Source organism: Entelurus aequoreus, linkage group LG19 (genome assembly GCF_033978785.1).
Source record: "Entelurus aequoreus isolate RoL-2023_Sb linkage group LG19, RoL_Eaeq_v1.1, whole genome shotgun sequence".
Taxonomy (NCBI): Eukaryota; Metazoa; Chordata; class Actinopteri; order Syngnathiformes; family Syngnathidae; genus Entelurus; species Entelurus aequoreus.
Window position 1 is genome coordinate 14804031 of NC_084749.1, and position 24907 is coordinate 14828937.

At 38.5% G+C, this 24907-nt stretch overlaps 1 protein-coding gene across 2 annotated transcripts in view; it reads right to left on the reverse strand.

Moving 5' to 3' along the window:
- Nucleotides 1–24907, reverse strand: part of zc3h3 (zinc finger CCCH-type containing 3) — a 93136-nt gene that overhangs the window by 26061 nt on the left and 42168 nt on the right. For both annotated transcript variants that reach the window (XM_062027968.1, XM_062027967.1), the window contains exons 5-9: nucleotides 17296–17459; nucleotides 15549–15627; nucleotides 13052–13207; nucleotides 10930–10999; nucleotides 2322–2453 (exon numbers count right to left, since the gene is read on the reverse strand). In XM_062027968.1, the coding sequence (XP_061883952.1) occupies nucleotides 2322–2453; nucleotides 10930–10999; nucleotides 13052–13207; nucleotides 15549–15627; nucleotides 17296–17459 (601 nt within the window). The remainder of the gene's footprint in view (nucleotides 1–2321; nucleotides 2454–10929; nucleotides 11000–13051; nucleotides 13208–15548; nucleotides 15628–17295; nucleotides 17460–24907) is intronic.

Genomic DNA, 24907 nt, shown 5'->3' on the forward strand with positions numbered 1-24907 from the left:
ACAACATAACTTCTGTTTTGTCTTCATTTAGGCTCAGGAAGTTAGCTGAAAGCCAGGCTTTGATGTCGTGCAGGCAGTCAATAAGACATTGAACCGTGTTATTTTGTGCCATGGGAAAATAAATCTGGCAATCATCGGCATAAAAATGAAATGCAATATCGTACTTCCTAAAAATAGCACATCCCATTAATAAGTTCATCAAAAAAGCACTAATGAAACTAGAAAAGCACTTACAGAGCACGGACGTCCGCCAGGCCCTATCGCTATTGCTTGGATTTACATGAAATTACGTCCGGCTCATTAAATATGTGTGGTGGTCAAGCTAGTGTCTGTTCTCCATAGGGCGGCCACCGCTGCTGCTCACTGCTCCCCTCACCTCGCAGGGAGTGAGATCAAGGGTGATCGGTCAAATGCAGAGAATAATTTCGCCACACCTAGTGTGTGTGTGACAATCATTGGTACTTTAACGAGGCGCCATTTAGCCTTTCTCGAAGAACAATGCCCTACGCTTGCGTCGTTTTTTGGCTGCGCAAACAGTTCAAATCGCAAAAAGGATGAACGTTACTTCAGAGTTCCTTGAGAAGGTAATCAAGAAGGGCAGAAGACTGCAAGATTTTACTTAAGACGAAGAGAAAAGTGGCACGCACTCCAGTCCAAGCAGAGTCGAAGAACTAATGAGTGATCATTTCGTGAAACGTTTGTTTGATATGTTTTTTAACGTTTAGTATTTCCCATTTCCCTACTATCTTGATATCATTTGCATTTTATCCTGTTTATGAGTTTTTCAAACGCATTTTTGCTACAAATTTCATAAAGCACCAACTAGGCGAGTCAAAAAAAAAGAAAGCATAGAGAGAGAAAAACATAAGAGAGTTAATCTTTTATCAAAGGTTTTCATTTTATCAATCATAAATGAATCTTTCAGCACATAAAAAAATGGTAAAAAAATGGTAAAATGGGTAATACTTGTATAGCGCTTTTCTACCTTTTTAAAAGGAACTCAAAGCGCAAATGCAGATACTTTTACTTATGCTCTCTCTCTCTCTCTCTCTCTCTCTCTCTCTCTCTCTCTCTCTCTCTCTCTCTCTCTCTCTCTCTCTCTCTCTCTCTCTCTCTCTCTCTCTCTCTCTCTCTCTCTCTCTCTCTCTCTCTCTCTCTCTCTCTCTCTCTCTCTCTCTCTCTCTCTCTCTCTCTCTCTCTCTCTCTCTGTCCATATCCTACCCCCCCCCCTCCACACCCCTGAATGTAAATAATGTAAATAGTTCAATGTGATTATCTTGTGTGATGACTGTATTATGATGATAGTATATATCTGATAGTATACACTACCGTTCAAAGTTTGGGGTCACCCAAACAATTTTGTGGAATAGCCTTCATTTCTAAGAACAAGAATAGACTGTCGCGTTTCAGATGAAAGTTCTCTTTTTCAGGCCATTTTGAGCGTTTAATTGACCCCACAAATGTGATGCTCCAGAAACTCAATCTGCGCAAAGGAAGGTCAGTTTTGTAGCTTCTGTAACGAGCTAAACTGTTTTCAGATGTGTGAACATGATTGCACAAGGGTTTTCTAATCATCAATTAGCCTCCTGAGCCAATGAGCAAACACATTGTACCATTAGAACACTGGAGTGATAGTTGCTGGAAATGGGCCTCTATACACCTATGTAGATATTGCACCAAAAAACAGACATTTGCAGCTAGAATAGTCATTTACCACATTAGCAATGTATAGAGTGTATTTCTTTAAAGTTAAGACAAGTTTAAAGTTATCTTCATTGAAAAGTACAGTGCTTTTCCTTCAAAAATAAGGACATTTCAATGTGACCCCAAACTTTTGAACGGTAGTGTATATCTGTATTATGAATCAATTTAAGTGGACCCCGACTTAAACAAGTTGAAATACTTATTCGGGTGTTACCATTTAGTGGTCAATTGTACGGAATATGTACTTCACTGTGCAACCTACTAATAAAAGTCTCAATCAATCAATCAATCAAAATGACACTATTTCCACATTCACCCATTCACACACACATTCACACACTGACGGCGGGAGCCGCCATGCAAGGCGCTAACCAGGACTCATCAGGAGCAAGGGTGAAGTGTTGGATTTAGCTTTCACCATCCTAGTCACTGTCGTTGTGTCCTTGAGCGAAACACAAAATGTCTTTGTACGGCACTACAATTTTACAAAATGCAGAGGGGAACAAATACCTATTTGCGCCGCTGTTCAAATTTTGTGCACCACAAGTGACTTTCTTCCTCAAAAAACATCATCTGGAATCATTCCAAGTTAAAGAAACAAACTGTCGCCAATTTACCTTTTCTCCTTCGGGGCAGTAACCTCTGACAAAGTCCTCACACACTTTGGCCTTATGGGAAACGTAGACATGACTGTAGGGACAGTCGCTGTTGTTGCAGATTCCCTTCAGGAAGTAGGAGCACACCGGCATCTACGGGGGAGAAGATACCAGGAATGTCATCCATCTTGTGACAACTCTCGATTACATGGTCACGGTTTATTTGTGATGTGTTCACAAGTTACTTCAAAGTCCATCACATGTTGACACAATTCATCATAGCTAAAAAGGCGCAGGAAGAAGAGCAGCTTGTTTTAATCCTACCACGTCTCTGTGTTTCAACGATATGTGTTCAAATGATAACATTATGTCAATGAGACTGAATGGAGAATGTGTGCAACAGATAACTCATGCAGTGATAAAAGAACAAGAAGGGTGTTTAAAAAGAAAAGAAAAACAAAAGACAATAAAACAAATCGATAGAAAAAATAAAGATGATTGACTACATTAGTAAATAGGAATAAAAGGACATACGAGAATATTAAAAATGTGTTAAATAAAAATAGAACAACACAGACGTTAATATTGAGCAATAACTTACTAATATGTTCATTGAGTAAAATATATTGCTTGATAACATTTATATTGGCTAACTTCTACTGATGATTTTTTTCCTCTTGGGAATTAATAATAAAGCTTACTTTAAAGTGAAGCATGACTTTTTAAATGAAATAATGTTGCTGTGTACTGAAAGCACTTGCAGCTAATGTTGGGAAAGAGAGCGTCTCTGAATCAGGTCAGCCAATGCAGGCCCAAAAGTAGCAGTTGTATATTTTTATTTGATGCCAGAGCTATTCCCTCAGTGTGAAAATGCAAGCGAGAAATAAGAGAAGGAGCGTGCTGGGAAAAGAATGAGGTAATGAGGATTGGGATTACAAGCTATTACATTAGCTTGTCAACAGGTGTTTGGCCTTAAAAGAAAACTGTCAAGTACGGATCCGATTGGTCCCACAAGCCACAGCGAGCAGCTACATAAACCTTAATTGCAGTTGACAGTGGTGGAGTAAGAGTGGACCAACGTCTTGACAGCATGTGTGTGTGTGTGTGTGTGTGTGTGTGTGTGTGTGTGTGTGTGTGTGTGTGTGTGTGTGTGTGTGAGAGAGAGAGAGAGAAGGATCCTCCGTTTGGCGTGCCAGGGTGAGCCTGGTGGAGGCCCTTCTAAATATATCTCCCAGGGTGGTTGGGTGATCGGGGGTAGGGGCCAAGTGTAAGAAAGACTCCACTTTGTGGACATCATCTGTAACCAAGTGTCAGAGAAATATTTATACAACCCGCTTTCATGATGTGTTTATGAGTACTGGATGCCTGTGCAGACAAAGACAGTGGTGGAGGGTTAAGAGATATGCGCGTGTGTGTGTGTGTGTGTGTGTGCGCGTGTGTGTGCGTGTGTGAGTGAGTGAAAGAGAGGCCTTTGCATGTCTGAGGTATTTGTGGAGAAAGAAGAGTGGGAGCAGGGTGCATGATTTAGGCTCATCTAACCACAACGCCTCACAGATCATGTTTGAGGTAACTGAAACCGCTCTCACACATTTACCCAAGACTCCACGTCGTCTTGTGTGGGGTGTCCTTAAGAAGGGGAATGCTCCGGGGAGAAAGGCGCTAAACGCGTCAGGTGAAGCCGCAAGGGTGAGGTGACATTACGGCAGACAGCTGGCATCTCGGCACTTGTGTGCAGCAATGTGACAACAAGCACAGGTGCACCATATTGTGCACGTGTGTCTGGAGGGTGAGGCAACAGGGGCACTTGTTGCAGTGTTGTTTGTCTTCAAGAGAAACAGGCAACAGCTTTCCCTTTTTAACGGCTTATCCTTAGGCCTCGGCCGATATTCGATCAGTCAGTCAGATCAGTCAACTGAGGAGAACAGTTTGCCGGATGTGATCGAATACAACAAACCTGCACGCTCACTTGAAACACAACCACTCGAAAGTCCACACTAGCTGAGGCGTTTGGTGAACAAGCCAGGTCAGTGTAAACAAAATAGCGCAAAATAGTTTGTCCTCTCAGAAAGTGTGGTTAAACACATCGCCAAAGACATGCTGCCATTTAATACTGTTAAAAAACAAGCATTTCTAAAAGTGCTGCAAATGTTTGACAGACATTTGTCATGTCAAGTTTTTTTGCATATGACTTGTTAATACATCTGCTTATACTGTAGTGTTTATAATGTTACTCTGCACATCCATACATCCATTTTCTACCAATTGTCCCTCTCGGGGTCGCTGGAGCCTATCTCAGCTGCATTTGGGCGGAAGGCGGGGTACACCCTGGACAAGTCACCACCTCATCACAGGGCCAACACAGATAAACAGACAACATTCACACTCACATTCACACACTAGGGCCAATTTAGTGTTGCCAATCAGCCTATCCCCCCCCAAAAAATAATTCAATGTATATACTCTGATGATTATCTTGTGTGATGACTGTATTATGATGTTAGTATATATTTAATAGTATATATCTGTACCATGAATCAATTTAAGTGGACCCCGACTTAAACAAGTTGAAAAACTTATTCAGGTGTTACCATTTAGTGGTCAATTGTACGGAATATGTACTTCACTGTGCAACCTACTAATAAAAGTTTCAATCAATCAATCAAAAAGGTGCATGTTTTTGGAGGTGGGAGGAAGCCGGAGTACTCGGAGGGAACCCACGCAGTCACGGGGAGAACATGCAAACTCCACACGGAAAGATCCCGAGCGCAGGATCGAACCCAGGACCTTCGTATTGTGAGGCAGAGGCACTAACCCCTCTTCCACCGTGCTGCCCATTACTCTGCACATTTTGCTTAAAAAGGTCCTCACTTGATTGTCAGTTATGTAATGTACAACTCTATGTGCCTACATATTTAATATTGAAAGGCAGCTTTATTTGTCAATACTTAATTAATTCAGCCATTTTATTTATTGTTTTGGTTGTGTATATTTCAGCATGCCCACCTCCCCCTTAACATATTCCTTTCGGTTGTGATTTTTATTCAAGTGCAAAATTTTGCTTACAAAGTATATTTTATATGATATTTGATTTAACTTGGAGATGTAAAAGTTTATATTCCAATTACAATGTTAAAATATACAAGAATTACAAGTTTATCCCATTTGAAAGGATATAGATACATTAATTATTATTAAGGATGTCCGATATCGGACTGCCGATATTATCGGCCGATAAATGCTTTAAAATGTAATATCGGAAATTATCGGTATCGGTTTCAAAATTATCGGTATCTGTTTCAAAAAGTAAAATTCATGACTTTTTAAAACGCCGCTGTGTACACGGACGTAGGGAGAAGTACAGAGCGCCAATAAACCTTAAAGGTACTGCCTTTGCGTGCCGGCTCAGTCACATAATATCTACGGCTTTTCACACACACAAGTGAATGCAACGCATACTTGGTCAACAGCCATACACAGGCATGTGATTTGACCACAATGAAAAAGACTGAAAACATTTCCGGGGGTCTGGGGGACGAAGGCCCCCAGCCAGGTCCTGGTGGGGGGACAAGGGGGGCAACGCCCCCCGAAGCTCCTGGTTTTTCACCAATTTAACATGCTAAAATTAACAAAGACAGCACCATTTGAAGAAAATGTGTGGCGCATTATGAAGCCTAAAATACAACAACGCAGACTTAAGCTGTACATCAAGCAAGAATGGGAAAGAATTCCACCTGAAAAGCTTCAAAAAAGTGTCTCCTCAGTTCCCAAACATTTACTGAGTGTTAAAAGGAAAGGCCATGTAACACAGTGGTAAAAATGCCCCTGTGCCAACTTGTTTGCAATGTGTTGCTGCCATTCAATTCTAAGTTAATGATTATTTGCAAAAAAAATTAAGTTTCTTAGTTCGAACATTAAATATCTTGTCTTTGCAGTCTATTCAATTGAATATAAGTTGAAAAGGATTTGCAAATCATTGTATTCTGTTTTTATTTAGGAATTACACAACGTGCCAACTTCACTGGTTTTGTACATGTAATTGTATTAAATACAGATGTGAAAAAAAATATTTTTATTACCATTTTTATTAGCATAAGAGGTTGTACTCCACCAACATCATGTAAAATCTCACAGCAGGGAAGTCTTTTATCAACACCTGCTTTTTAGGTCTTAAACAAGCCAAGTATGTCTGCAGTGCAAGGTGCAATAATGCAGTTATGTCATCATCTTGTAAACACCACACAGATCCATCAGTGTGTTTCTATTCATTACAATTATACTCAGCTGGAAATCATATTTATGTAGGCAGAGCACAAACCTTTTACATGATATATCATATAAAATATATCATGCAAATCAATTAGCATTGTAGGTGGTTGTGCGTTTAAGCAAGGTGTGTTTTGATGCCACACAAGCACTTTGCAATGGAGTGACGTCAGACGGCAACTAAACGACTGGCAGCGGATGCTATCATGTTTCAGAGCAACTTTGGGGATAAATATATTACTTCAGTTTTTTACTTTTTTGAGTGGAATAATATTGGCCTGTGGATTACTAGATCGCTAAGAGGACGATTGATGAAGCGCGGGACCGGCGGTCTTGACTCGTGAGTTATTCAAATACACAATATGGGTCATTCTCAAAATTTGCCTAGGTTTTGGTAATAAGCAGATTGCTCTAAAATAAAATGTCCTTTCATATTTGAAATCATTCTATCATTACTATTAGTCAGATATTGTATATATGGGGTAAAAAAAATTATCAGTGGTTTAACAGGTTTGCCAAGATTTATTATTATACAAAATATATTTTAAAGTTAAGACTATTACATGATATATGCTATCAGAAAGTAGCATTAATTGTAAAATACATAACCACTAATAACAATTCACAGTTTTAATGTATGTGCCTAATTGCCTACAAGTTTAGTTATAAATATAACAAAATACCAAATGTAAACATTTCATTCTTTTCGCCAAAATAGGATATACATTTATGAAAATAATTAAACATGTTTAGTATTGTTTACTCATATTTGAAAATAGGAAATAATAATGTGAGGACACTGACATATAGCATTAAACAAGTGTGAAAATATTTACCTTCAAGATTGTTACACCACTGACAATAGTTTCAAGAGACTACATAAGAACTTAATATTACAAAATAGTATTATATGCAAATTTATTTCAAATAAATTGTTAACTGGAATCAATAATGCGACTCTTTGAATGTCTGTAATTTCATAATATATTTTCACGTGGCTTTTTATTTTTAGAAAAACCCATTTATATTTCGCAAAGCAATAATTGGTTAATATATAAACAAACATGCGTATTTCGCAAGCAAATATTTTTTAGCTTACCTCATTATTAACAACCCTGTCTGCAACTGAAGTGGGTTGTTTGGGTGCATCTTTCCTCTCGATGTCTACGGCAGTTGTCGATGTAAACAAAGGATGAAGTCCGTAAGGTTTGCTCACTATCGGTTGACATCCAAAAGTACCAGCTAGTGAAAAGTTTGTTTTCCTTGCTTCAAGTTGTTTCATATGTTTTTGGCGTTTCGCATGTACTTCCAAAGCCTTGAAACCTTGCGATCCATAGTCAATATTATCATGACACCACGTGCACAAAACCTTTCCGGGACGATCGATTTTCAGAATAAAATCACCGAACAAAGTCGTAACTTCCTTCTTCCCAACAGTATCAGTGATTTCCCTTTCCACACAGTCCCATTTCTTTTACTCGTAAAGCGTCCTTTCTCTCGAGAACCGACATCGTTTACATATGGAAAATGGCGGTAATAGCCATTATGAATGAGGACGTTATTAACGTCCTCATTCATAACAGATGTCCTGATTGGTCACAAGGAACATATCGACCAATCAACTACGGTGTAATATAAACTACGTCTCGAATCTTGATTTAGGGTCGGGAAAAAAAACGGAAAAACGGGAGATAATTTTTTTTTCTTTCCCGAGATTAAAAAAGACGGAATTCCGACTTTAGACGGAAAAATCACATGCCTGCATACAGGTCACACTGAGGGTGGCCGTATAAACAACTTTAACACTGTTACAAATATGCGCCACACTGTGAACTCACATCAAACAAGAATGACAAACACATTTCCGGAGAACATCCGGACCGTAATACAACATAAACACAACAGAACAAATACCCAGAACCCCTTGCAGCACTAACTCTTCCGGGACGCTACAATATACACCCCCCGCTACCCCCTACCGCCCCCCACCTCAACCTCCTCATTCTCTCTCAGGGAGAGCTTGTCCCAAATTCCAAGCTGCTGTTTTGAGGCATGTTAAAAAAATAATGCACTTTGTGACTTCAATAATAAATATGGCAGTGCCTTGTTGGCATTTTTTTCCATAACTTGAGTTGATTTATTTTGGAAAACCTTGTTACATTGTTTAATGCATCCAGCGGGGCATCACAACAAAATTAGGCATAATAATGTGTTAATTTCACGACTGTATATATCGGTATCGGTTGATATCGGAATATCGGATATCGACAAAAAAGCCATTATCTGACTTCTCTAATTATTATGTATTATCATTACATCAGTGGTTAACTTGGTCTCAAAAAATAATGGCAATCCTATTGTTTATCGGCAATAATTTGTAGGTCAATATATTGTCAAGCAAAATTTGTTATACAGGCCTACTTCTCCTACACAATTTCATAGTCTATCGGTGTTGGAACTGCGATGAGGTGGCGACTTGTCCAGGGTGTACCCTGCCTACCGCCCGAATGCAACTGAGATAGGCTCCAGCACCCCCCGCGACCCCGAAAGGGACAAGCGGTAGAAAATGGATGGATGGATGAAGTGTAACTTTACAGTGTATACAATATGACAGGTAATACCATAACACTGTGGGAAAACAATAACAACCAGTAAGGGTAATTCGTGCAGAAATTGCTTGTGAATTCAGAAAAGCTGAAGCTAAACTGAAATGCTGTGCAGAAAAAGTGAAAATATATATATATTTATGTGTAATTTACCATTACAGTCCTTAGCAATTATTTTAACAGAAAAATAAAGGCAAAGTGCAAAAAACAAAAGCGAAAACATGGAAATATGTGCAGCAAAACATGCTAAAGCATGCAGCGGACCTCATGTGTCATGAGTAGCATGTTAAGGCAGCATTGCCAAGCTCGATCCTGCTGGTTTGTTGACCTAACACAGCGTTTCTCAAAGCGTGGGGCGCGCCCCACTGGTGGGGAATAGAGACATGACAGGTGGGGCGCGAGGAACGGGAGGAAATTTCACTTTACATTTTTTTTTTTTTTTAAATTATATTCTTAGATTTTTTTTTTTACTATGCTTTCATTTTCTATACACACTGTAAATCACTTTGTGATTCTGTCTGTGAAATCCGCTATATAAATAAATGTAAATTACTTATTTTTCCTGTAGGCTTTAAATTTCTAGGTAGGAGCGAAAGTTTGACAGACATAGCAACAGTAACTAATGGGGGCGGGGCTAAGCGGAAGCTTTGTGAATGGCGAGTCACTGTGCGAGGATTTGCTGTTTTGCAACTACATAAAAAATAGAGCCACTGCTGATGAGCTGTTCGAGATAATGGACAGTTTCCTCAAAGAACACAACCTTAAATGGGAAAACTGTGTGGGCTTTTGCTCTGATGGCGCAAAGACCATGGCAGGGTAAAGAAACGGGCTGCAGGCTCTAATAAAGAGGGTTGCGCCAAATGCGCATTGGACACACTGTGTCATTCACCGGGAAGCACTCGCGTCAAGGCAGCTCAGCCCCTAACTCAATGAGGTTTTAACAGTGGCAGTGTCAAGCCTGCAACACCGATTTGAAAAGCTGTGCAGTGCAAAACAGGCTCATTGCAGCCACTAATGCTGGAGTACTGTAAAACTCATGTTCACTTCACCTGTCTTGCCAAAATGCATAGCTCCTCCTTTTTTTTTGCAAAGATTGCAAAGTGGCACTTTTATTTGATTTATTATTGAACTTGATGCAAGTTATAACACTTTTATTTGATTTATTATTGAACTTGATGCAAGTTATAACACTTTTATTTGATTTATTATTGAACTTGATGCAAGTTATAACAATTTTTTTGATTTATTATTGAACTTGATGCAAGTTATAACACTTTTTTTGATTTATTATTGAACTTGATGCAAGTTATAACACTTTTTTTGATTTATTATTGAACTTGATGCAAGTTATACAAAAGCTGCACAGTTATTGTATTTATTATTGAACTTGATGTTATTTTATGTTATTGAGTTTGAATGTATACAACTTGATGTTACTTGATGTTCAATAAATTTGAAAATGTTAAGCTTGGCATTAGCGTTCTGTTGGGGCAATGGGGGCAGGTGGGGCTTGAAAACTCCCCCTTGTCCAAAGTGGGGGATGACAAAAAAAGTTTGAGAACCACTGACCTAACAGGTGAGCGTCACAAGCTCCCATGTTGAAGCTCTCCTACTAGTGGATTCATTGCTCCGCCCCGTCAAAACAGAAGCCAAGAATTTGAATATGATCCGGGATATCTGTACAGTGTAATCATGTATCTGCCCAGCTGTAAACCCATAAAACACTATGTTCTAAAAGGACAACACCCGAGTCTTTTTACCTTCTCTTTGGCTACTTTATGGGAGAACGGACAGGTTCCATCTGCCTGTTTGCATGTCCCACGCAGAAACCTGCACAATACACATAACCAAAATGATTGTCATTAAATAATTTCAGTCCGACAGTCGAGAGGGATAATACAAACTAATATCATACTGTCTATGTGTCCATACGATAAGTTATTTCAACCAGCTGTGATTGGCAAGTATAAAGATACACATACAAAACTGGACTGTACACACATGTAAGGTTGTACTGAAATTAGGGATGCCCCTATCAACATTTTTGACATCAATCTGATTTCGAGTCCCGATCGGACGCTTTGACAATAGGCAATAGAACTGAAAATATTTTATAGCGAGTAACTAAATTACCGTATTTTCCGGACTATAAGTCGCAGTTTTTTTCATAGTTTGGGGGTGCGACTTATACTCAGGAGCTACTTATGTGTGAAATTATTAACACATTAGCGTAAAATATCAAATAATATTATTTAGCTCATTCACGTAAGAGACTAGACGTATAAGATTTCATCGGATTTAGGGATTAGGAGTGACAGATTGTCTGGTAAACGTATAGCATGTTCTATATGTTATATTATTATTATTTTCAAAAAGTGCAAAGGTCGGCAACAGTCTTACTAATAAGGTTGCCCATATGTGGGTTCTGTACCGAGGATGTCGTTGTGGCTTGTGCAGCCCTTTGAGACACTTGTGATTTAGGGCTATATAAATAAACATTGATTGATTGATTGATTGATTGATATTTATTTGAATGACTCTTACCATAATATGTTACGTTAACATACCAGGCACGTTCTCAGTTGGTTATTTATGCCTCATATAATGTACACTTATTCAGCCTGTTGTTCACTATTCTTTATTTATTTTAAATTGCCTTTCAAATGTCTATTCTTGGTGTTGGCTTTTATCAAATAAATTTCTCCCAAAAATGCGACTTATACTCCAGTGCGACCTATATACAGTATGTTTTTTTCCTTCTTTATTATGCATTTTCGGCCGGTGCGACTTATACTCCGGAGCGACTTATAGTCCGAAAAATACGGTAAACAATATATTTTTATAAAGCTTATCTTTTTAAGTTTAGAATTTATTACGTTTAAATAAATAGGTCAATAATATTACATTTAAATATGTTAATAAATCAGACGATGTATTTGTTGTATTGAATGCTCCATATAATTTTTTTTTTTTTTACAAAATAAAGTGGCAATAACTAAACAAAAGATAAAACTACAATAGGCTCCCATTTCAATCACTTGGTTTTTGCCCTCATAACCTTCCCGTATCCAGGAATTTACTCCGAGTTTGTTAAAAATAACAAAAACGACCAAAAATTATTTTGTAATTAAAAAAAAAACGGAAAAATATCCATCTAATCACTTTGGTATCATTTATATACGGATACTAAACTAGACATCAATAGTATCAACATCTGGATCGATGACCCATACTTTACATTGAAGCTTTAGCGTTTAGCTTCTTGTGTTGTCCTGCTTGGTGTGTGTGTGAAGCATAGTCAGCCATTCCTTTTCCTCTAGTCCTTCAGTGATAATGTTACTTGAAAGAAACATATTTTTGGCCATGGTAGTGAGGATTAGTATCTTAGAAGTGTCTTTGCACAGTGGATTTATTGCAACTTGCTCTTGAACTTGAGCTGATGTTCTGGCAAGACACCCAACTTCTAAATGTGTGTAACAAAGAATATGGAGACATAATTTTGGCTTCCTAGGCATGTATTCGTTTTTAAGGAATCTTTCACACGAGTACAATCTTTAGCCATGTAAACACTGGGACACAACTGCAGTAAAAATCGGCTGGACTCACCGAACAGATACAAAAAGCAAATATTGGCCCATGATCGGGATCGGGACATCTGCGTGAGAAATTCTATGGGAAATCTTAAGGAAAAAACCATGGAATTGTTTTAGCCGTTTGGAATCGTGTTTTTTTTGTACCATCCCCTTAATCCTCCCACATTCACATTTCCTGTGTGTGTGTGTTGTCACAATGGAAGCCTTAGATGGGGTGTAAGCTGTAAAGAGTGTGTAACATCATGAAGTTGACATTTTTCACCATTGTCAGCTTTTATAATAAATATACCTTGTGCAAACGGCAACTTTGTCCGGGTCATGAATGTAGGGACAGCTGGTGCCACGATTGCATTTGCCAAAGCGGTTGTAGTACATGCAGTACTGTCTTGGCTGCTTCTTCTGACGAGCTTGTCGGATTATGGTAAGACTACGCTGGACTGCACGGCTGCTTTCCAAAACAGAGACAAATGACAGATTTCAGGATTATGATATGTTAAGGTTGCACATTTGACACTGATGTGAATACATATTTAGGTTCTGAGTAAATATGTATAATATAGGCTAATTCCGTGGGAAAATCCCACCCTGATTTTTTTTTATGTTCACTCACTGACAAAAAATGCACAGTGTGTACTTTAAATGGTAACACATGGCACACTAACAAAGCTTAACCTAATGATACTATAACAATCTACAAGGTTAATATAGGTTCCTTCTCTTTCTTCCCCTCCATTTTTCTGAATTATTTTGTATCTCTGGTTATTATTACGTATATGTATTGTTGCATTTGAACAACTGTATTGTTATTGGTATTGTTCATTATCAATAGCGCTATTTCTAATGGTATTTGTATTTCTCCATTTGTAGTGTAATAATGCTCAATGTCATTTCTGTATTATTATTTATTTCGCTGATGTTGCTCTATTGTTGTTGTTATTAGGTAGGTAGGTACACTACCGTTCAAAAGTTTGGGGTCACATTGAAATGTCCTTATTTTTTAAGGAAAAGCACAGTACTTTTCAATGAAGATAACTTTAAACTAGTCTTAACGTTAAAGAAATACACTCTATACATTGCTAATGTGGTAAATGACTATTATAGCTGCAAATGTCTGTTTTTTGGTGCAATATCTACATAGGTGTATAGAGGCACATTTCCAGCAACTATCACTCCAGTGTTCTAATGGTACAATGTGTTTGCTCATTGGCTCAGAAGGCTAATTGATGATTAGAAAACCCTTGTGCAATCATGTTCACACATCTGAAAACAGTTTAGCTCGTTACAGAAGCTACAAAACTGACCTTCCTTTGAGCAGATTGAGTTTCTGGAGCATCACATTTGTGGGGTCAATTAAACGCTCAAAATGGCCAGAAAAAGAGAACTTTCATCTGAAACTCGACAGTCTATTCTTGTTCTTAAAAATGTAGGCTATTCCACAAAATTTGTTTGGGTGACCCCAAACTTTTGAACGGTAGTGCAGGTAGGTCTTTGTCATTGCCCATGTACAACGAAACTTTGTTATTGTTGTGTTTGCTGTTGTTGTTTTTGTCTCTCTGTCTAATCCCCCTCTTGTCCCCACAATTTCCCCCCGTCTTCCTTTTTTTCCTCTTTCTATCCCCTCCTGCTCCGGCCCGGCTGCACCAAATGATAATATAAATACATTTAATAAAGTCAAATACAAATAAGGCAACAAAAGAATTATCCTACACTTCTCTTTTGTAAAGTAAATCTGAACAGCCGATATGGGCATCTACATCAACTATATGATTTGCCTGAGAAGCTGGACAGGACAAAAAAAAATAAAAAATTAATTTAAAAAAATACTTTAAATGGTATGTTTATTTTAACAATGAAACAAAATATCAAAATGAAAATCTTTCAATGATTTGATTCATTGAGTGAAATAAGTATTCGATCCTTGATCATCTTTTCCTTAGCAAAGAATAAGCTCCAACCTCCATGCTGGTAGTGGGTACTCTTTCTCCAAACACGGCGAGTCCAAAAAATTTTGAAGAGCTCAATTTTCGTTTTGGTGTCATCTGATCACATGAATTTCTCCCAATCATTCTCTGAATCATTCTGGTGTTCATTATCAAACTTCAGACAGGCCTGGACATGTGCCTGCTTAAGTAGGGAGACCTTAGGGGCGTTGCAGGATTTTCATCCTAGTGTGTTGCCAATTCTTTTCTTGGTGACTGTGCTCATCACAACCAAGCTCCTCCCGTGTAGTCCTGGACTGATCCCTCACCTTTCTTATGACCAATGATATCCCACCAGATTAAATATTGCTTGGAACCAGGGACCAAGGGAGATCGACAGTCATTTCGTGTCTCTTCCATTTTCTAATTATTGCGGCTTCTTGCCAATAGTCTTGCAACCTATTCCGGCATTGTGCAGGTCTACAATCTTGTCCCTATTGTCCTTCGACAGTTCTTTGGTGCAATTGGGGTACTTGCTTAAAGCCAGAAGACTAGCCTGTGGGATACTTATACCACTCAATGAAATGCAATTACTTTCTTTTTTATACTTCAAATACAGTCACTTTATAAGACTGCATTTGATAGACGGAAGGTACAATCAAAAACAAGTGAGAGAAGGTTTGGTTAAATGCAACCTTGTCATATGCATTGATTTCCATGAAATGATGGCGTTATAGAAAAATACATCGCATGTCACTCAAAACTTCAAATATATACATACAAAATAAATGAAAGGTTCACACTACAATATTTTGAGTGCAACACATGGAAATAATTTAAGGTAAAGAGTGTACAGTGTGTACCCACCTGGCCAAATGACGGGAGCTGTTGGAGCGAGTGGCCACAAGATTGGTAGGAGAGACGTGGGAAGCGTTGAAACTTCGTCCTAGTTTGGAAACATCAATGAGTTACATTTATTGTAAAAAAAAAAATTAAAATAAATGACTGTGACCTTAAAGAACATAAATCATTTCAGTTTACCATTAAATCCAAGTGGCTGAAGACACTTTTTTTTTTTAAAAACAACATACAGTGAGGACAAAGGGTATTTAGTTTACCCCCTTTAAGAGACATGAACAGTACAGAGTTCATGACTGACAATTAGGATTCTGTTGTTGGATTCCTATTCAACATTTCTCTGGAAACCAACACCAGTCTATTTGATGGACCTCCATTTTGCTGCCACTTGACCACATCACATTTTCCTTGTCACCTTGCGTGACTCATTTAGGTGTTGACTGTCAAACCTGCTAATCCATCAAGAGTCTTCTGCAGGTGTCTCTTAGGTTCTTTGCCAGATATTTGTTATTGCCCATGGTGGTAGAGCGGTTTGAATGAAGAGAGTGTCTATTTGTACAGGTGCATATCACACACATAATGAGTTGAAATTAGGAGTACTTTCTTAAAAGGTATATAAGTCGTATGTTTGTTTCGTGGACACATAACCACTTTTCGGGGGTCACAATGCTTGCTGGTTGGTAGGGTATCAAATACTAATTTAACTTAACCAAATACAAATGAATGTATAATGCTACTGTTTGTTATGTTCTCTCTCTGTTACAATAAACCTACCATAGCTATACTGACTGAAATGTGGCAGTGTTTTGGGGTATCTACTTTTACTCTAATTTGGTTTAAAATAAAGCTAATAAATTTGGATGACTTTGTTTACCTCTGCAACCAAATGATATAATGATATCTTGGTATGGGATCATTATTTTTATCATAGTGCTTTGACATATTGGTGCAAAAGCTAAACGTGACATCCAGCACTGTCTGGGATCATCATAAACACTATGCACTCATCGCACTCAACTAACTTTAGATTAAAAAAAAGTGTGTCTGTGTCAGATTTCCAGGAACCATTACAGGACTGGCAAAGATCCCAAAACATTTAGGTATGTAGGTAGAGCTTATTCTCTAATTTGGGAACATTTCTGGCTGGTCAAGTGCATACTTTACTTTGATTTAAGCAGCCTCCATTTAGAGTGGAGCGTTAGCATTGGGTGGTGCTGAACCATGGGAACAACAAGTGTGTGTTTCATACAATAGAGTAAAATTCACCCTATTGCCCAGAATATACACAAAGACGTGTTCTTTTGGATTTAGGAAAGTGTTGGGCCGGTCACAAGTTTCACAGAACTGCGCTTTTCAACTTCTGTAGCAGATTTTAGTTGTTAGAGAATGTTCAAGACATTTTCAGTGGATTGGGCTTTAATCTGACAGTCCTTCAGGTTGCTGCACTAACATATGACTGCTTTATCATTTCACAAAAGAAACCCAGACAGTTCCTCTAAGTCCAGAGGTGGGCAAACTTTGATGTCTGTTTTTCGTGTGTGAGCTTGGCGAACACCTAACTTGTGTACTGACACACAGTTCCTTAGAAAAGTAGAGTTGTAGATACCCTGAGGTTTGCCACACTAGTTCTTAAGGATCTAAACACTTGCAATGCAAAGGAAAATGTATTACCGTCAAGGTCCAAGCTATGAAGATAGAACTGAATAGCCAGTGAACAAACAACACAAGCAGCTCAAAAACTGCACAGTTGGTCTACCTGTTCGGTTGATGGCCATGTTGTGACAGACTTTGCGAGAGAGCTTATTGGCTGACACTTGGTAGAGACTACCCCGAATCCAACACACACTAGATTCTTTCCAATGGTGCAAGGGTGCTGGGTATCTGTTGTGACATGATCTCTGGCGGCTCTGAAGGAAACTCCTGTAAGAAACAGAGGAAAAATAACACTAAATGTTTGAGGTTTAATTTAAATCATTTAAATTGTTACGGTGCTTTTAGCGGGACTTAAGTCAGGTCAGTATATAAAAAGCCGGAATGGTCTTATCTGCTCATCGGTCTTACCACTCGGTCCTTCACTACTGCATATACCGCCTCTCTTTTATGTTCCCTATCCTGCGAGCTACCCCCCCCTACTCCGCACCATGTCACAGCACTCTGTTAAATTGCTAATCTAATGGAAAGGACGGCCGTGTGGAAATGGAGAGAACTGAAAAGAGGAGGAGGAAATCAATGCGATAATAGAAAGGGCAAGGGGCCAGAGCGCTGAGGTTGGCCCCTACATTGTAGCTTACAGACCGCCGCTGCACACAACCACCCCCCTGAAGTAGAGTATACGCAACAGGCCTCAACACACACACGCACACACACACAATCCCAGAGTAACTTAGTTTGTTGTATGTGTAAAACTGTGTTGTGTACAAGGATGGTAGCTGGCGGAGGGGCAGTGCAAGGGTTATGGCGATAAATTGCACTGTCCTGTCACTTCTATTTGGGGTGGGTTGTTGTAAAGGGTGCCACGGGAGGTAATTTGCTGCCGTATTTCAGACGGGCTAGAAATGGGTTTGGAGAGGTAGTTCAAGACTTCCATTGTTGAAGAAATAAAAGGGGTTACCCTGAACATGTAACACACAAAAAACAAGCAGGATGGCGTGACATATGGCTGCAAATGAGCGTTTACTAGTGTTCAGTATAGTCTACCTGAGTGCGAAGCATAATTCATAAAACAGTGGCTGCCCTACGCAGGCCAACTGTAGTCACGGGAGCTGTAATGGAGGCTAATGTTGCACTGACTACCACTCGGGGATGCTTCTACAAGGACCAGGTGGCCTGGGGAACCACAAACGATATTAATGGGTCAATGACACGATCTTTTAACACAGACGGCAGTTAACCCCAACACAGAGGTGCAGACGGAGCAACATTTAGTCTTTGGGTTTATATGCTTTCAAACAAAAGGGTGGGATTTTCCCATTATAAAGTCACCAATTGTTTTGAACATTTACTTTTGGCATTACTATTTGCAAATGTTTCCCTTTGGTACCTTAATGGCTCTCAGACCATCAAAATCTACATTTTCAGGTCTGATGAGACCAGGATTGAAGTCTTTGGCAGAATGCCAGGCGGTATGTTTGAAGGAAACTAAGCACCACTCGATACATGGTCAATGGCACCCTTACAGTGAAGCATGGTGGTGGCATCATCTGGTAGAGGGAAGATAAATGCAGCGATGTACGAAGACATCCTGGCTCTTGACCTCAGACCGGGACGACAGCTTATCTTTCAGCAGGACAACAATTTTAAGCCACTCCTTGGCTAACTCTGTAAATGTCCTTGAGTGGATGAGTCAGAGACCAGACTTGAATCCTATTGAACATCTCTGGAGAGACGTTAAAATGCACAGCAAGTGCTGCAAAGAACAACGGTTAAGAGGGTCCTAAACTAGGTGTGCCAAGCTTGTGGCATCATATTTAAACTGTATTCTGGATAACGGCATTATATAATAACAACTAGAGATGTCCGATAATATCGGTCTGCCGATATTATCGGCCGATAAATGCGTTAAAATGTAATATCGGAAATTATCGGTATCTGTTTTTTTATTATCAGTATCAGTTTTTTTTGTTTGTTTGTTTTTTTTATTTTTTATTAAATCCACATAAAAAACACAAGATACACTTACAATTAGTGCACCAACCCAAAAAACCTCCCTCCCCCATTTACACTCATTCACACAAAAGGGTTGTTTCTTTCTGTTATTAATATTCTGGTTCCTACATTATATATCAATATATATCAATACAGTCTGCAAGGGATACAGTCCGTAAGCACACATGATTGTGCGTGCTGCTGGTCCACTAATAATACTAACCTTTAACAGTTAATTTTACAAATTTTCATTAATTACTAGTTTCTATGTAACTGTTTTTATATTGTTTTACTTTCTTTTTTATTCAAGAAAATGTTTTTAATTTATTCATCTTATTTTATTTGATTAATTTTTTTAAAAAGTACCTTATCTTCATCATACCTGGTGGTCCAAATTAGGCATAATAATGTGTTAATTCCACGACTGTATATATCGGTTGATATCGGTATCGGTTGATATCAGTATCGGTAATTAAAGAGTTGGACAATATTGGCATATCGGATATCGGCAAAAAGCCATTATCGGACATCCCTAATAACAACGTTACTTAGTAATCCAATTAATTACTTTTATGTACACTACAACACCGTTACGAGACATTTGATGTTATGTGGCACGCTCCTTATGACGTGGTGTATGTGTACTTGATATCAAATATATGTACACTACTGTTCAAAAGTTTGGGGTCACCCAAACAATTTTGTGGAATAGCCTTCATTTCTAAGAACAAGAATAGACTGTCGAGTTTCAGATGAAAGTTCTCTTTTTCTGGCCATTTTGAGCGTTTAATTGACCCCACAAATGTGATGCTCCAGAAACTCAATCTGCTCAAAGGAAGGTCAGTTTTGTAGCTTCTGTAACAAGCTAAACTGTTTTCAGATGTGTGAACATGATTGCACAAGGGTTTTCTAATCATCAATTAGCCTTCTGAGCCAATGAGCAAACACATTGTACCATTAAAACACTGGAGAGATAGTTGCTGGAAATGGGCCTCTATACACCTATGTAGATATTGCACCAAAAACCAGACATTTGCAGCTAGAATAGTCATTTACCACATTAGCAATGTATAGAGTGTATTTCTTTAAAGTTAAGACTAGTTTAAAGTTATCTTCATTGAAAAGTACAGTGCTTTTCCTTCAAAAATAAGGACATTTCAATGTGACCCCAAACTTTTGAACAGTAGTGTACATGAACACACTACCACCTCGAGGGAATAATCAACAACAAATCAATGATGTAGTATGTTTAGTGTTAGCATATGTTTACAATTTTGTGGGAGAAAATCTATGTATTCCATTCTTAGAATAAAGCTATAACATAACAAAATGCGGAAAAAGTGAAGCATTTTGAATACTTCCCTTATGCACTGTATGCAAATAACAAGCAGTCTCCATCCACAATGTTCTAAGGAATAAATCATGGGATACAATAGAGATAGTTTCTTACTGAATTTATGGCCTGACTAAAAGCATTCATAGTTATACAGATAGACAAATAAAAACATACCCATGTGCATAACAATCACTGTAACTGATCATTTTTTCCAAAAACAGTAATTTGGTAGGGCCGTCCAGTGGCCGAGTGGTCATCATGTCAGCCTCACAGTTAGGGTTTGAACCCGAGAGTGAATGGTTTTGTTTGTCTATGTGAGTCCTGTCACTAGCTGTGCTTCCATTAGCCCTCGAAATGCGCAAAGCCTAAATATCGCAATAAGAAACTGTTAATGGAAACACCCATATTTCGAAAAACCTCTCAAATATCGCTAGATGAGGTGGTTTTTGAGACGTTTTGATGTTGAACTGTTTCGCAAAAGCATCATGGAAACACTTTTTTCCACATTTAGGGCAACTAAACACCGACAAATTGCAATGGAAACGCAGCTACTGACAGATGACCAGTCCAGATTGTACCAGTCAACTGGGATAGGCTCCAGCGCACCTGTAACCCTAATGAGGACAAGCGCTATAGAAAATGAATATGTTATAATGGACTGTTATATAATTTGGCATATACCAGTTATGAAACCCAAAGCTGCAGACAGAACAATAATGATCCCAAAGGGGGATTTTACTGTGTACTGATTCTCCTTGGCCTTATTTTCACCATGCCATTGACCTTAAGAGGGATATCTGTTATCAGGGACCCCCAGGCCTGTATGGTGCACAAATCCTTAGTAGCTTGACAGCTAAGTTGCTTTAAAAGAAAGCTCTTTCAGTGCGTAAATCAATGTGGATATTGTAAAATACTACCATTTCCTTTTCCTTACAAGCTCACAGATACAAATTGACACTTAAAAAATGTATCTATTGTGTGTTTTTACATCGGAAGAACAACTTTGAAGAGGCTTAAGAGCACAAACATGTATTTTTCTAAAAATTTAAAACAGGCGCCATGCTCAGTCCTTACATTGTGCACCCGGCCCTGTCCTATACGTTAACTTGGTTTGTGGTGATTTAACCATTTAGGTAATCTTGCAAGATTGTATACAATGCCTCTGTTACAGAGCTTGACTTTTTGTTATTTTATAGCCTCTTTCCACAATAAAATGTATTAATTTTGTCCTCAAAATTCAACACAACATCCCCAAAATAACAATGTGAGAAAGAAAATGTATTACAAATTGTAAAAAAAAAAGGTAAGAAATTACATTACATAAGTAATCACAGCCTTGATGCTGAAAATGTAGTTTATAGGGGTCATGTCATGATTTATTTTTCTACACTTAAAACACTTCATTGTGGTCAACATAACATGTAATGGTGGTTATTTGGTGAAAAATGTGCATAGATTTTGTTTTACAGGCATATTTTCAAGCCATTTTTTTCTCTCTTTTGAGAGGCGGAGTTGTTAGATGCAAATTAACCTCTCTTCACCACGCCCAGTAAGCATTCGCCTCCGCCCAGCAGAAATGTTTGTAGTTTTTTGTTGTTTTTTTTTTTTTTAGCTTTCTTGCTTTTATTGTCTTCTATGGACATCGGTGACCGCCTCAAGCAATTTCTTTTGAGGGACTTTCACCACAACACAAAATCCCAGATTATATAGCGAGACCAGCAGCTCACTGTGTTTTGTTGTTGGCTACAAAAAAAGGAGGCGATGCAGGTGGACGAAAGCGAGAAGCCAAGCTGAAGTACAGGTCTGGAACTATACGCTGACTAAGGTTAAATTTGTACCAAGTCTAACTTTTCTAATGCTAGTTATACACTTGTATATTGACAATAAAAGGCGTTTCTATTATATAACAAGTAAATACCATCGCTGCATCGAGTTGTCAACAATAGAGGCAAAAGACTTATCAGCTGCGCTACGTGCGACATTGTGAACGTGATAACGGATTACATAATTTACTCATCCATTACCAAACACAGTAGGTACTGATCCAATTATAAGTAGATTTTTGGAATATCATTCTTCATTTTGCCGGCAGATGGTGACGCAGTTGTCTTACATTATAAGATTAAGTTAGTTACACAACAAATCGAGCTAACATTGCTTAAGTATCTCTAACAGATTTCTAACCTACTGTTATTACTGTTTCATTGCCTCCTTTATTGCATTAAAAAGTAGTAACCGAGTATAGAAGTAGAAAGGAAGGCAAGATTGTTTTATAAATATCTCTGCAATTCCTCCATGGTTTGAATTGACATTTTCAGGACTTATGCAGATCCAAAATACACATAATCATCAGGTTAGAAAAGTTGGTTTTGCATAATATGGTCCCTTTAAGTGCATCCTGTTTCCACTGATCTGCATAGAAATCCACCTGTTGCACATAAATTCAGCTGATTGGACATGATTTAGAAAGACACACAACTGTCTATATAAAAAAAAGTCCCACACTCTACAGGGTAGGTCAGAGCACCTACCAAACATTAAGTCAAAGAATTAGTCTGTAGACCAAACCTTGCACCCCAGCAATGTTCTTGTAGGAGCCAAAGTAAACAGAGCTGTATGTAAGCCAGGAGACATACTCTTTTTTTCCCCAGGATATTCTTTGTCTACACTTAAATGGCTTTAATGCTGATAACATTAGCACTAATTTCATAGTTCTGGACCTCAAAATATGTATACAGGCATAATTTCTCTCAAAATAGGCAAAGTAGGGATTTAAGGCTTGTTTTCTAACAAGTTTAAGGACTTTATGAAACACCCACATTTAGCTCTAATAGATAGGCTCCAGCACCCCCCCGCGATCCCAAAAGGGACAAGCGGTAGAAAATGGATGGATGAATATCAGCGGGCCTTCATCAGCCTGATGACATCCCCCACACTCGTACTGTGTGTTTTGGTAGCATGTTCATTCCGAATCACGTTATTTTGAAAGAATTTGCAAATATGTCTGCCAAATACATTGTTGCATTGTCGTAATACAACTAAAGAAGGGGTCAGCCAGCATACAAATAACGGGAATTTGAGGAAAGTATGGACCTCTTCAGTCAAATGGACTCAAAATAGAACGGACCAAGCGAAAGGAGTGTAATGTGCAGCAATCATTTGAATTGGGTTTTTGAATGGAAAATAATGTAATGATTCAAGCCTAAAGAGCTCCCAAAAACCAGGAGCAACCTCAGGAAGACAAAAAATGGGTAAGCTGTTAGTATTCTATTTTGTGTCCTCTTCTACTGATGTTTTCCTCAAGATGCTTGGGGAAACACAGGCTATGGTGTTTAAGGAAGAGCAGGGAAGTGCAGAAATCTTCATTATTTTATATTTCTTTTTTGCTCATAAAGTTAACTATATCAGCTTTGAGGTAATCATGGACTAAGGCGACTAAATCGTGCAATTGAGTAGTCAAAGACATGGTTTTACATGCCTTTATTAAAACCGCATATGCGAGGAAATGGGCTCCAGTTCCGTGGATGACTGTGTGCGAGTCTGGCGATAGAAAGGGGATGTTCCAAGTACAACTTGTTACCTACCAATCACTAAAAAAACTAATTGAAAGTATGGTAAAGGACTGACAGATTTTAAGGAGCAAAAATACATTGAAAGAACTTGTTAGTGAAATGCTGGTCATCTGTACGCCATGGGTCCTTTAATAGCTGGTGCAAACAGATGACAAGGAGGGTGTTAGGAGTTAAAGTGTTTGTTAAGTATGCAGAATAAGTTAATGTGTTGGTTATTGGAGAGATACACTGTCCCAAAGGACCTGACCTGTCCTCCCTCATTACGTCACTCCTACATCTACGCATGGCAATATTTCACAGCGTGTCAAGATGGTTGAATTGAAAATCCCTTGATGAATCAATATTTACTGCTGCGGCTAAATGAATAGTAATAAGTCACCAGAGTCCAGCCACATTTCCGGCTGCAGTGTCGCATCAAATTTGGATTACAGCATTGAACCTCATATCACACAGCACAGACACAGCCTGACAATAAAAATATAATGAGCTACTATGGTGAAATACATCTACAACAAATAATACAAGGTAAAATTTTGATTGAAATATATTCAAACTACGAGAAATGCACTAACCATTTGATTTTGCTTCGTATCTCCTGGGAAAGATAGCAAGTTTTCTGAGGGAAATGAACGTGAGGACGACTGGTGTATTCTTGGATTATATCAGTGCTTCTTAAATAGTGGGTCGGGGCCCCCTGGGGGGGTCGCGAACAGCAGGGTAGATTTTCATAATTTGTGTCTAAACTCTAGTATTCATGTAAAAACGATGCTCAATCTTGCAGTTAGGCAGCAGCAAAGCTCACACTAAATCAACAG